At 46.3% G+C, this 14,434-nt stretch overlaps 1 protein-coding gene across 1 annotated transcript; it reads left to right on the top strand.

Annotated features, from left to right (window-relative positions):
- Positions 1–3,309: 3,309 nt before the first annotated feature.
- Positions 3,310–14,201, top strand: si:ch1073-15f19.2 (location of vulva defective 1). The gene is made up of 6 exons (XM_020472839.2): positions 3,310–3,663; positions 3,760–3,875; positions 4,069–4,309; positions 12,057–12,866; positions 13,008–13,113; positions 13,677–14,201. The coding sequence occupies exons 1-6, from the start codon at positions 3,603–3,605 to the stop codon at positions 13,771–13,773; spliced, it is 1,431 nt and encodes a 476-aa protein (XP_020328428.2). The 5' UTR covers positions 3,310–3,602; the 3' UTR covers positions 13,774–14,201.
- Positions 14,202–14,434: the final 233 nt, after the last annotated feature.

The raw sequence follows: 14,434 nt of genomic DNA, 5'->3' as shown, positions 1-14,434 counted from the left end.
GAAAGAGAGGGAGAAAGAGATTTGAGAGGCATGGAGGGGAGAAGTGGAGAAAGGTACCCTACATGACCAAAAGTATGTGGACAATTGCTCTTCGAACATCTCATTCCAAAATCATGGGTATTAATATGGAGTTGGTCCCTCCTTTGCTGCTATAACAGCCTCCATTCTTCTGGGAAGACTTTCCACTAGATGTAGGAACATTGCTGCTATAACAGCCTCCACTCTTCTGGGAAGGCTTTCCACTAGATGTTGGAACCTTGCTGCTATAACAGCCTCCACTCTTCTAGGAAGGCTTTCCACTAGATGTTGGAACATTGCTGCTATAACAGCCTCCTCTCTTCTAGGAAGGCTTTCCACTAGATGTAGGAACATTGCTGCTATAACAGCCTCCACTCTTCTAGGAAGGCTTTCCACTAGATGATGGAACATTGCTGCTATAACAGCCTCCACTCTTCTAGGAAGGCTTTCCACTAGATGTTGGAACATTGCTGCTATAACAGCCTCCTCTCTTCTAGGAAGGCTTTCCACTAGATGATGGAACATTGCTGCTATAACAGCCTCCACTCTTCTAGGAAGGCTTTCCACTAGATGTTGGAACATTGCTGCGTGGACTTACTTCCATTCAAACATAAGAGCATTAGTGAGGTCGGTCGATTAGGCCTGACTCGCAGTGTATAAAAATTCAATTCATCCCGAAGGTGTTCGATGGGATTGAGGTCACCGATCTCGACGAACCATTTCTGTATGGACCTCGCATTGCGCATGGGGGCATTGTCATGCTGAAACAGGAAAGGGCCTTCCCCAAACATTTGGAAGCACAGAATCATTTGGAATGTCATTGTATGCATCGGACTGCCAGATGGTGAAGCGTGATTCATCACTCCAAACAACACGTTTCCACATTTCCAGAGTCCAATGTTGGTGGATTTTACACCACTACAGCCGACGCTTGGCATTGCGCATGGTGATCTTCGCCTTGTGTGCGGCTGCTCGGCCACGGAAACCCACTTCATAAAGCTCCCGACTTGTTTTTTTGTGCTGATGTTGCTTCCAGTTTGGAGCTCAGTAGCGAGTGTTGCAACCCAGGACAGACGATTTGTCCCGAGTGGCACAGCGGTCTAAGACACTGCATTTCAGTGCAAGAGGCGTCACTACAGTCCCTGGTTCGAATCCAGGCTGTAACACATCCGGCAGTGATTGGGAGTCCCATAGGGCGGCGCACATATGGCCCAGGATCGTCCGGGTTTGTCTTTGTGAATAAGAATTTGTTCTTATCTGACTTGCCTAGTTAAATAAAGGTTAAAAAAATATATATTAAATTGCACATGGCGGTTCCGTTCTGTGAGCTTGTGTGACCTGCCACTTCGCGGCTGAGACGTTTTTGCTACTAGATGTTTCCACTTCACAATAACAGTACTTACAGTTGACCGGGGCAGGTCTAGCAGGGCAGAAATTTGATAAACTGACTTGTTGGAAAGGTGGCATCCTATGACGGTGCCATGTTGAAAGTCACTGAGCTCTTCAGTAAGGCCATTTTACTGCCAATGTTTGTCTATGGAGATTGCATGGCCACATGCTCGATTTTTATACACCTGTCCGCAACGGGTGTGGCTGAAAGACGAATCCACTAAATTGCATGAGTGTCCACATACAGTACCAGTCAAAGTTTGGACACACCTACTCATTCAAGGGTTTTTCTTTATTTTGACTATTTTCTACGTATGACTTCCCACATATGCTGAGCACTTGTTAGCTACTTTTGCTTCACTCTGCGGTCCAACTCATCCCAAACCATCTCAATTGGGTTGAGGTCAGGTGATTGTGGAGACCAGGTCATCTGATGTAGCACTGAATGCATTCAAATGAAATTTAACTGAATCAGAGAGGTGTGGGGGGCCTTAATCGACATCAACGTCATCGGCGCCCGGGGAACAGTGGGTTTCTCAGGGACAGAACAACATATTTTTACCTTGTCAACTCTGGGATTCAATCCAGCAACCTTTCAGTTACTGGCCCAACGCTCCTACCAGGCTATGGACTTGGTCTTTTACCATATAGCCCTATCTTCTGTATACCAACCCTACCTTGTTACAACACAACTGATTGGCTCAATTGTATTAAGAAGGAAATAAATTAACTTTTTGTTTAAATAAATTAAACAAATTCACTTTTAACAAGGCACACCTGTTAATTGAAATGCATTCCAGGTGACTACCTCATGAAGCTGGTTGAGAGAATGCCAAGAGTGTGCAAAGCTGGTTACTTTGAAGAATCTCAAATCTAAAATATATTTTGATTTGTTTAACACTTTTTTTTTAGTTACTACATGATTCCATATGTGTTATTTCATAGTTTTGATGTCTTCACTATTATTCTACAATATAGAATTATTATTATTTTTTTTTACTTTGTAGGTGTAAGATTCAGTAGGTCCAAACCTTTGACCGATACTGTATGTCATGTATCTTCCCATGCTATTCATTCTACAACTGTTTGGCTGTACAACACATTGCTAAAACTCTGTGGTTGATAATATAACACTGGAAATGTCTATCTTTTTGAAACCTTTGTGAGGTTTGTTTACTGTTCACTTGTAATAGTTTGTTGTTGAGGTTGTTCTTGTTACTTCTCACTTCTGTTTACTGTTGATTTCATTTGGCAAAAAATAACATGTTACCCATTCAAATAAAGGCTCAATGACTTGAATTGAGAGAGAGAGAGAGAGAGAGAGAGAGAGAGAGAGAGAGAGAGAGAGAGAGAGAGACAGACAGACAGACAGACAGACAGACAGACAGACAGACAGACAGACAGACAGACAGACAGACAGACAGACAGACAGACAGACAGACAGACAGACAGACAGACAGACAGACAGACAGACAGACAGACAGACAGACAGACAGACAGGCAGGGAGACAGGCAGGGAGACAGGCAGGGAGAGAAAGAGAGAGTGAGAGAAAGAGAGAGATAGAGAGAGTGCGAGAGAGAGTGCGAGAGAAAGAGACAGACAGACAGACAGACAGACAGACAGACAGACAGACAGACAGACAGACAGACAGACAGACAGACAGACAGACAGACAGGCAGGGAGACAGGCAGGGAGACAGGCAGGGAGAGAAAGAGAGAGTGAGAGAAAGAGAGAGATAGAGAGAGTGCGAGAGAGAGTGCGAGAGAAAGAGACAGACAGACAGACAGACAGACAGACAGACAGACAGAGAGAGAAAGAGAGAGTGAGAGAAAGAGAGAGAGAGAGAGTGCGAGAGAGAGAGAGAGAGAGCGAGAGAAAGACAGACAGACAGACAGACAGACAGACAGACAGACAGGCAGACAGACAGACAGACAGACAGACAGACAGACAGACAGACAGACAGACAGACAGACAGACAGACAGACAGACAGACAGACAGACAGAGAGAGAGAGAGAGAGAGAGAGAGAGAGAGAGAGAGAAAGAAAGAGAGAGAAAGAGTGAGAGAGAGAAAGAGAGAGAGAGAGAAAGAGAGAGAAAGAGAGAGTGCGACAGAGATAGAGTCTCTCTCTTCCTTCCTCTCATCCTTCCTCTCGGTCTCTTTCTCTAACCCCGGTGTGAAGAGACCAGACAGACATGGCTGCCACTCTGAAGGGAACTGTCGTCTCTCTTCTTCTTCTCTCCTCCATTTCTCAAGGTAAGGCTGGATTCAGAACTCTTCATCTGATTGTGAGTAGACAGAGTAAAGGAGGCTGTTCTCAGGTTTTCAACTGTTGTGTGATTTGATTGACAGGTGTCCATGGTGTTGACGTGTTCCACCATGAGTCAGTGAGAGCTGTAGAGGGTCAGAACATCACTCTACCCTGTTTACTAGAAGTGAAGGAGGGACGTAAACCCGTCATCTCTCAGGTAGCTGTGTTTTCTCTCTCTTTTTTCCTCAACTGTTTTAATTGGATTCCATCCTGAAAGACATCTGTCTAATAAAATGTTATTTAAAAAAAATGTATTATAGCTAACTACCTTAAGATGAATGAACTAACTGTAAGTTGCTCTAGATAAGAGTCTCTGCTATTTGACTAAAATGTACATGTCAATGTTCTAGGTAGAATGGAGGAAGAAAGGAGAGCCGGAGGACCACAAGCTGGTAGTGTTTAACCCTAGTTTTGGTGAAATCCTCGTCTGGCCAAACGTCGCCCTGGACGTGGCGTGGGACAAGGACAAGCTAATGGGCACGTCTCTGGTTCTGAAGGATGTAGAGGCTAAGGACAGCGGGTGCTATATCTGTGACATCACTACCTACCCCAACGGGTCCATCAGGAAAGTCACTCGGCTGAGAGTTGAAGGTATGGGCTGAGAGTTGAAGGTATGGGCAGAGGGTTGACGTATGGGCCGAGGGTTGACGGTATGGGCTGAGGGTTGACAGTATGGGCTGAGGGTTGACGGTATGGGCTGAGGGTTGACAGTATGGGCTGAGGGTTGAAGGTATGGGCTGGGGTTGAAGGTATGGGCTGAGGGTTGAAGGTATAGGCTGAGGGTTGAAGGTATAGGCTGAAGGTTGATGGTGTTAGCTGAGGGTTGAAGGTATGGGCTGGGGTTGAAGGTATGGGCTGAGGCTTGATGTTATTAGCTGATGGTTAAAGGAATGGGCTGATGGTTGAAGGAATGGACTGAGAGTTGAAGGTATGGGCTGAGGGTTGACAGTATGGGCTGAGGGTTGACCGTATGGGCTGAGGGTTGACAGTATCGGCCGAGGGTTGAAGGTATGGTCTGAGGGTTGAAGGTATGGGCTGAGGGTTGAAGGTATGGGCTGAGAGTTGAAGGTATGGGCTGAGGGTAGACGTTATGGGCTGATGGTTGAAGGTATATTATAGTTAATCCTCTGTCGTGTGTTTGAAAGTATCTCTGTACTGTTCTACTCTGTACCTGTCTGACATTAGAAAAACAATTACAAGTAACAGAGGTCAGGGGTCAGGGGCAGCCTGGGACCAAAAATTGTCTCTGGCATTTCTAACACACAAGACAAACCAAATAATGATAATTTTGTGCAAAATATATATATATTTAGAATGGCCCATTGGGCTAAAAATGGAAATGTCAGAAGACCAGTCCACCGATGACCGATGTGGTTTGGTAAAACACACTTGTGTTTAGTAACCTTGTCTAAATCTTGAAGCCTTTAGCCCAACAGGCTAACACAGTCTGGTGGTGTCAGTATAATTAATTCAGTAAATGTTTCTCTATCTATATTGCTATATGCCTGTCTGCTGAGCTATAAATTGCTGCAGAACGTTGTGTTAGTCATGCTGACAGTGTCACCAGCAAAGCACCATCACACCTCCTCCTCCATGCTTCACGGTGGGAACCACACATACAGAGATTATCCGTTCACCTATTCTGTGTCTCACAAAAAAAACGCTGGTTAGAAACAAAAATCTCCCATTTGGACTCGTCAGACCAAGGACAGACTTCCACTTGTCCATTGCTCGTGTTTCTTGGCCCAAGCAAGTCTCTTCTTATTGCTGTGGGTTAGGGTTAGGTTTTGCTTTAGTAGTGGTTTCTTTGCAGCAATTCGAGCACGAAGTCCTCACACAATATCCATTGTTTGTGTTTCTTTGCCCAAGCACATCTCTTCTTCTTATTGGTGTCCTTTAGTAGTTGATTCCTGCAGCAAATCGACCATGAAGGCCTGATTCACACAGTCTCCTCTGAACAGTTGATGTTGAGATGTGTCTGTTACTTGAACTCTGTGAAGCATTTATTTGGGCTACAATTTCGGAGGCTAGTAACTCTAATGAACTTAGAGCAGCAGAGATAACTCTGGGTCTTCCTTTCCTGTGGCGGTCCTCATGAGAGCCAGTTTCATCATAGCGCTTGATGGTTTTTGCAACTGCACTTGAAGAAACTTTAACATTCTTGAAATGTTCCGCATTGACTGACCTTCATGTCTTAGAGTAATGATTGACTGTTGTTTCTCATTGCTTATTTGAGTTGTTAATATAAAATATATTTTGATTTGTTTGTTTTTTGGTTACTACATGATTCCATGTGTTATTTCATAGTTTTGATGTCTTCACTTTTATTCTACAATGTAGAAAAACCCTGGAATGAGTAGGTGTGTCCAAACTTTTGACTGGTATTGTAAGTATTCAGACCCTTTGCTATGAAACTCGAAATCGAGCTCAGGTGCATCCTGTTTCCATTGATCATCCTTGACATGTTTCTACAACTTGATTGGAGTCCACCTGTGGTAAATGCAATTGATTGGACATGAATTGGAAAGGCACACACCTGTCTATATAAGGTCCCACAGTTGACAGTGGATGTCAGAGCAAAAACCAAGCCAGACTGGATTGCGTCGAGACACAGATCTGGGGAAGGGTACCAAAAAATGTCTGCAGAATTGAAAGTCCCCAAGAACACAGTGGCCTCCATCATTCTTAAATAGAAGAAGTTTGGAACCACCAAGACTCTTCTTAGAGATGGACGCCAGGCCAGACTGAGTAATCGGGGGAGAAGAGCCTTGATCAGGGAGGTGACCAAGAATCCGATGGTCACTCTGACAGAACTCCAGAGTTCCTCTGTGGAGATGGGAGAACCTTCCAGAAAGACAACCCTCTCTGCAGCACTCCACCAATCAAGCCTTTATGGTAGAGTGGCCAGAAGGAAGCATACGGAATTCACTCCTCAGTAGTGGCAGACAGCATCATGCTGTGAGGATGTTTTTCAACGGCAGGGACTGGGAGACTAGTCAGGATCGAGAGAAAGATGAATGGAGCAAAGTACAGAGAGATCCTTGATGAAAACCTGCACCAGAGCGTTCAGGACCTCAGACTGGGGCCAAGGTTCACCTTCCAACAGGACAACGACCCTAAACACACAGCCAAGACAACGCAGGAGTGGTTTCGGGACAAGTCTCTGAATGTCCTTGAGTGGCCCAACCAGAGCCCGGACTTGAACCCGATCGAACATCTCTGGAGAGACCTGAAAATAGCTGTGCAGCGACGCTCCCCATCCAACCTGAGAGAGCTTGAGAGGATCTGCAGAGAAAAATGAGAGAAATGAATTAATGAACATCTCTCTCTCTCTCTCTCTCTCCCTCTCTCTCTCTTTCTCTCTCTCTCTCTCTCTCTTTCTCTCTCTCTCTCTCTCTGTCTCTCTCTCTCTCTCTCCCTCTCTCTCTCTTTCTCTCTCTCTCTCTCTCTCTCTGTCTCTCTCTCTCTCTCTCTCTCTCTCTCTCTCTCTCTCTCTCTCTCTCTCTCTCTCTCTCTCTCTCTCTCTCTCTCTCTCGCTATCTCTCTCCCATATTAACATAATAAAAATTATTATAATCCATATTGTCAACGGGATAACAGTAACAACAATAACCAAGGGTCAAAATAACCAGACATTGAACAATAACAATAAGCAGTAGAGGACATGTGCAGGTTGATTGGTCTGTCAGACACTGTCCCTCATCTATTGACAGGCAGCAATCTAGTGAGTTGCCAACCCACAGCTCTCTGCATCCTCCCCCAACAGGACGGGTAGCCTACTCTCATCAGAGGTCTTCAATGTAGTGCGCTGCCAACCCACAGCTCTCTGCATCCTCCCCCAACAGGACGGGTAGCCTACTCTCATCAGAGAGGTCTTCAATGTAGTGCGCTGCCAACCCACAGCTCTCTGCGTCCTCCCCCAACAGGACGGGTAGCCTACTCTCATCAGAGAGGTCTTCAATGTAGTGCGCTGCCAACCCACAGCTCTCTGCGTCCTCCCCCAACAGGACGGGTAGCCTACTCTCATCAGAGAGGTCTTCAATGTAGTGCGCTGCCAACCCACAGCTCTCTGCGTCCTCCCCCAACAGGACGGGTAGCCTACTCTCATCAGAGAGGTCTTCAATGTAGTGCGCTGCCAACCCACAGCTCTCTGCGTCCTCCCCCAACAGGACGGGTAGCCTACTCTCATCAGAGAGGTCTTCAATGTAGTGCGCTGCCAACCCACAGCTCTCTGCGTCCTCCCCCAACAGGACGGGTAGCCTACTCTCATCAGAGAGGTCTTCAATGTAGTGCGCTGCCAACCCACAGCTCTCTGCGTCCTCCCCCAACAGGACGGGTAGCCTACTCTCATCAGAGAGGTCTTTGAAACCTTGAATAAGGGTTTCACGTTTAGTTAAATTACTATTTCTTTAGTGGAGATTCAATTTAAACCTCAGTAATTGTAGTGTGTTCAGTACTCTATATATTTAAACCTCAGTAATTGTAGTGTATGCAGTACTCTATATATTTAAACCTCAGTAATTGTAGTGTGTGCAGTACTCTATATATTTAAACCTCAGTAATTGTAGTGTGTGCAGTACTCTATATATTTAAACCTCAGTAATTGTAGTGTGTGCAGTACTCTATATATTTAAACCTCAGTAATTGTAGTGTGTGCAGTACTCTATATATTTAAACCTCAGTAATTGTAGTGTGTGCAGTACTCTATATATTTAAACCTCAGTAATTGTAGTGTGTGCAGTACTCTATATATTTAAACCTCAGTAATTGTAGTGGGTACAGTACTCTATATATTTGTACCAATTGAGAACTTTGGTCTAATTCCCTGAGATCTGGATCTTCTCTGGAAAATCATTATTTTAGTCTTTTGGGGGTTTACTGCCAGGTCCCAGGTCTGGCAGTACTGTTCTAGCAGGTCCAGGCTCTGCTGTAGTTCGTGTGCTGTGGGTGACAGCAGGCACAGGTCATCTGTGAAAAGCAGGAATTTAACCTCTGAATTGTGGAGGAACAGAGACTCTCAGGAACAGAGACTCTCAGGAACAGAGACTCTCAGAAACAGAGACTCTCAGGAACAGAGACTCTCAGAACCAGAGACTCTCAGGAACAGAAACTCTCAGAAACAGAAACTCTCATGAACAGAGACTCTCAGGAACAGAGACTCTCAGGAACAGAGACTCTCAGGAACAGAGACTCTCAGAAACAGAGACTCTCAGGAACATTGACCAAAGATAGAGGAAACTAGAGTTTAAAGTGTTCTGGCATTTTAAAGCGATGGAAATGAGACAAGGTAAAATATTTTTTATCTATAGTTGTTCTGGGTCTGTGCAGATGAAGGAAAGGAGACAGGGAGAGGAGGCAAGGAGAGGACGCTCCTTGCATTATTGAGACGCACCGAAGGGAATTTTTACAGCCACCTGTCTGCATCTCACTGTCTGCATCTCACTGTTTGCACATCTCTGTCTGCATCTCACTGTCTGCATCTCACTGTCTGCATCTCACTGTCTGCATTTCACTGTCTGCACATCTCTGTCTGCATCACAAGGTCTGCATCTCACTGTCCGCATCTCACTGTCTGCATCCCACTGTCTGCATCACACTGTCTGCACATCTCTGTCTGCATCCCACTGTCTGCATCCCACTGTCTGCATCTCACTGTCTGTACCTCACTGTCTGCATCCCACTGTCTGCATCTCACTGTATGCACCTCACTGTCTGCATCTCACTGTCTGCACATCTCTGTCTGTATCTCACTATCTGCACATCTCTGTCTAAATCTCACTGTCTGCATCTCACTGTCTGCATCTCACTGTCTGCATCTCACTGTCTGCACATCTCTGTCTGCATCTCACTGTCTGCATCTCGCTGTCTGCACAACTCTGTCTGCATCTCACTGTCTGCATCTCTCTGTCTGCATCTCGCTGTCTGCAACCCACTGTCTGCATCTCACTGTCTGCATCCCACTGTCTGCATCTTACTGTATGCATCGCACTGTCTGCATCCACTGTCTGCATCACACTGTCTGCATCCCACTGTCTGCATCTCACTGTCTGCATCGCACTGTCTGCACATATCGGTCTGCATCTCACTGTCTGCATCTCACTGTCTGCATCTCTCTGTCTGCATCACACTGTCTGCACCTCACTGTCTGCATCTCATTGTCTGCATCTCACTGTCTGCATCTCACTGTCTGCATCTCACTGTCTGCATCTCACTGTCTGCATCTCACTGTCTGCACATCTCTGTCTGCATCTCACTGTCTGCATCTCACTGTCTGCATCTTACTGTCTGCATCTCACTGTCTACATCTCACTGTCTGCATCTCACTGTCTGCACATCTCTGTCTGCATCTCACTGTCTGCATCCCACTGTCTGCATCTTACTGTCTGCATCTCACTGTCTGCATCTCACTGTCTGCATCTCACTGTCTGCACATCTCTGTCTGCATCTCAATGTCTGCACATCTCTGTCTAAATCTCACTGTCTGCATCTCACTGTCTGCACATCTCTGTCTGCATCTCACTGTCTGCACATCTCTGTCTGCATCTCACTGCCTGCACATCTCTGTCTGCATCTCACTGTCTGCATCTCACTGTCTGCATCACACTGTCTGCATCTCACTGTCTGCATCCCACTGTCTGCATCTTACTGTCTGCATCTCACTGTCTGCATCCCACTGTCTGCATCTCACTGTCTGCATCTCACTGTCTGCACCTCACTGTCTGCAGCTCACTGTCTGCATATCACTGTCTGCACCTCACTGTCTGCATCTCACTGTCTGCATATATCGGTCTGCATCTCACTGTCTGCATCTCTCTGTCTGCATCTCACTGTCTGCGCCTCACTGTCTGCATCTCACTGTCTGCATCTCATTGTCTGCATCTCATTGTCTGCATCTTACTGTCTGCATCTCACTGTCTGCATCTCACTGTCTGCATCTCACTGTCTGCATCTCACTGTCTGCATCCCGCTGTCTGCATCTCATTGTCTGCATGTCACTGTCTACATCTCATTGTCTGCACATATCTGTCTGCATCTAACTGTCTGCATCTCACTGTCTGAAAACATGTACATCTGTCTGTACCTCTCTCTCTCTCTCTCTCTCTCTCTCTCTGTCTGAAAACATGTACATCTGTCTGTACCTCTCTCTCTATCTCTCTCCATCTCACTGTCTGAAAACATGTACATCTGCACGTCTCTCTGTGTCTCTTTCTCCATCCTGTGTGGTGTGTGTTGATGAATGTGGTTTAGTTGAGTCATCACTGACACACTGAAATCTCTTCACATTCAGATAAACAGACGTCGACATGTGGACCACATGGAACCCTTTCCCTATATAGTGCACTACTTTTGTAGTGCCATAGTGCTCTGGTCTAAAGTAGTGCACTATGTAGGGAATGGGGTTCTATAGGGCTCTGGTCTAAAGTAGTGCTCTATATAGGGAATAGGGTGCCATAGGGATCTGATCTAAAGTAGTGCACTATATAGGGAATGGGGTTCTATTTGGGACACAGTTTCACACTTCCTGCTTCCTGCTCTCCAGCAGCCGACAGCAACAGAAGCTACAAACACGGTCGCCTTCAGCAGCTGAAAGTTGCAGATAGAACAGCCATGAATAGAGCTGACACCTTTCAGTCAGTGATTTACGTCTGTTCTATATTATACATGTCTACCTGAATGCCCATACACCGACACCACAGCTACAGTACAGCACGTACTCACCCTTCAGCAATGTACTACTACTGAATATTGCAGATAGAAATGTCATGAATAGAGCTGAAGTGTCAGAGAGTTATGTTCTATATTATACATTTCTATCTGCATGCCCTGAACCACGGCTACTGTGTTCATGCAGTGATAGAGCTGACCACTCTATGTTTCTCAGTTGGTAGAATAGTGTGCATTTCAACACCAGTGAGTTTCTGCTGGGGCCACCAATACAACATAACGGTATACTCTCACAGCCACAAGTTGCTTTGGATGAAAGCATTTTCTGCTAAAAGACATTATGTTGTTGTTATTATTATATTATTCCATGTCAGAGAGGAATTTGCGTTCTATGTAATATATTTCTATGTGTTCGTAACGTTGAGGCCTAGTGATCATCTCTTCTACAGGTTCCAATAGAGAGTGAGATGTTAATCACCTGTAGCAACAGCCCTAGGAAGTGTATAGACTGCCCTCTGCTGGACCTGTTGGAGTACTGTTCAATTACTGCTTCCTGAAGGGGCATTCCGGACACAAATGCACCCTGGGATGTGTAGTTGTTGAAGAGTTAGAGGGACATTATGATATTAGTGATGATTCTCTCTCTGTCTCTCATTACTTTCCTACATAACAGGTCCTGCTGTCACTGTGACCCCCGGCAACAACGTAACTGAACCTACGATTACCGACAACAATGTAACTGAACCTACGGTTACCGGCAACAACGTAACTGAACCTACGGTTACTGGCAACAATGTAACTGAACCTACGGTTACCGGCAACAGCGTAACTGAACCTACAATTACCGACAACAACGTAACTGAACCTACAGTTACCGGCAACAATGTAACTGAACCTATGGTTACCGGCAACAACGTAACTAAACCTACGGGTACTGGCAACAACGTAACTGAACCTACGGTTACCGGCAACAACGTAACTGAACCTACGGCTACTGGCAACAACGTAACAAGCGACCTACCAGGGCCAGGAGAGATGACAACCCCCACAGCTAACTTCAGCGTCACACCAGACACCCTCACCTCCTCTACCGTACAGGAAGTCAACACCAGTATCACTATGACTACCTCTGTCACCCAGCTAATCAACTCAAATACACACCGATCAGTCAACACAGAGGCGGGACCAAAGGGGTCAGAGGTCAACAGCTCCACGGACAGTCCAGTCAGAGTCCCATCCACGGCCCAATCAGGATCCACCTATCCACCCAAGGTCCAATCAGATCAGCCCACTCCATGGAGCGTCCGATCCGATGGTGGGCAGAGGAACAAGTCTGAACCAGAGACCTCCAGCTTTGGTGGTCAGGGAGGCCCAGTGTTCACTACGCTAACCCCAGAGAAGAGCACCCTGGCTGGGGAGAAGGAAGACCACACCCTGGGGACCTCCATCACCTCCACCTCCACTCCCTCCCATGGGGAGACAGGTAGGACCACAGCCAGAGATGGTTGGTTTGTATTGGCTTCTTGTCGTTCTATTTGGTATGTACCGTAGACCACTTTTAAACAGAAAACCTCACAATATTATGATTTACAGAGGATACCGATGTCATGATTATTCCTGTCAGGTCCCAGTAGTGATCAGAGGTACGTGGTGGTGTGGGTGCTGCTTCCTGTCCTGGCTCTGCTGCTCGTGGTAGGGTTCCTCTACCGACGTTACATCATCCAGAAGAGGTGAGCGTATTTCCTGTCCTGACTCTGCTGCTCCATTTATTTATTTGTTCACATCAATTAATCTCTCTTTTCTACCTGCCTTTCAATCTGCCTCTTTCTCTCTCCTCCTCCCTCCCTCCCTCCCTCCCTCTCTCCCCTCCCTCCCTCTCTCCCCTTCCTCCTCTCTCTCCCTCTCTCCCTCTCTCCCCTCTCTCCCCTCTCTCCCCTCCCTCCCTCTCCCCCTCCCTCCCTCTCTCCCCTCCCTCCCTCTCTCCCCTCCCTCCCTCTCTCCCCTCTCTCCCCTCCCTCTCTCCTCCACCCTCCCTCTCTCCCCTCTCGCTCCCTCCCCACTCTCTCCCTCTCTATCCTTCTCTGCTCTCTCTCCCCCCTCTCTCCCTCCCTCTCTCCCCTCCCTCCCTCTCTCCTTCTCCCCCTCACCCTTCCTCTTCTTCCCCCTCCACTCTCTCTCCCTTCCTCTTCCTTCCTTCTCTCCCTCCCCTCCACTCTCTCCCCCTCCCCCTTCCTCTCCCCTCTCTCCCCCCTCACCCTTCTTCCCCCTCCACTCTCTCCCTCCCCCCTTCAAGGATGGACCTCCCTCCCCCCTTCAAGCCTCCTCCCCCTCCAGTGAAGTATTCCTCTTTGAGAGCTCATGACGTCCCCATGACCGACATCCTCACCTGAAGTGGGAGCTGTTGTGCTTGTTTTATGGTTAAATGAAACCCTCCATTGGTCCTCATTCATTTTATAGTGATACTTAATGCGTGTCCTCTGCTGTCAGAAATATAAATGAGCCTTTTACTGTAATACATTTTCTGTGCCAATGCTGTGTGATTTAAGGGTGTCCCTTTACAAGGCTGGACTTTGAAGCCTTGTCTTCTGTTATGTTGCTCTGCGTTTTTGGTTTTCAATCAGCTTTTACCAAAGATTATATTTATTGTTACAGAAATGTCTTGATGGTTAAACTTTGGTGTGAATTAAGGAAACGAAAATATTCTTTATTAAATTTGTAAATATTACATTTCCTTTTACCAGATGTATTTGATGAAATAATTAAGATTGCAATTGAATGTATCCAATCTGTTTAAATAAAGATCTCGTGAAGTTTTGAATCACTGTTATTCACACCATGACTGTTAATAGGTCATGTACTATACCAGCACACAAACATTCTGGAAAACAGAGAGAGAGAGTTCCCACTCCGGAACAGAACCGTGACATTCTCTCCTCTGAACTAGAGAGAGTTCCCACTCCGGAACAGAACCGTGACATTCTCTCCTCTGAACTAGAGAGAGTTCCCATCCCACTCCAGAACAGAACCGTGACATTCTCTCCTCTGAACTAG

This window comes from Oncorhynchus kisutch, linkage group LG29 (assembly GCF_002021735.2).
Source record: "Oncorhynchus kisutch isolate 150728-3 linkage group LG29, Okis_V2, whole genome shotgun sequence".
Classification (NCBI taxonomy): Eukaryota; Metazoa; Chordata; class Actinopteri; order Salmoniformes; family Salmonidae; genus Oncorhynchus; species Oncorhynchus kisutch.
Note: the sequence above shows the minus strand (reverse complement) of the source record. Positions and strands in the feature narration are given on the sequence as shown.

Coding starts and splice junctions, on each gene's coding strand:
- si:ch1073-15f19.2 (XM_020472839.2), top strand. CDS start 3,603: ATGGCTGCCACTCTGAAGGGAACTGTCGTCTCTCTTCTTCTTCTCTCC. Junction 3,664..3,759: donor TCTCTCCTCCATTTCTCAAG/GTAAGGCTGGAT, acceptor TTTGATTGACAG/GTGTCCATGGTGTTGACGTG. Junction 3,876..4,068: donor GTAAACCCGTCATCTCTCAG/GTAGCTGTGTTT, acceptor TCAATGTTCTAG/GTAGAATGGAGGAAGAAAGG.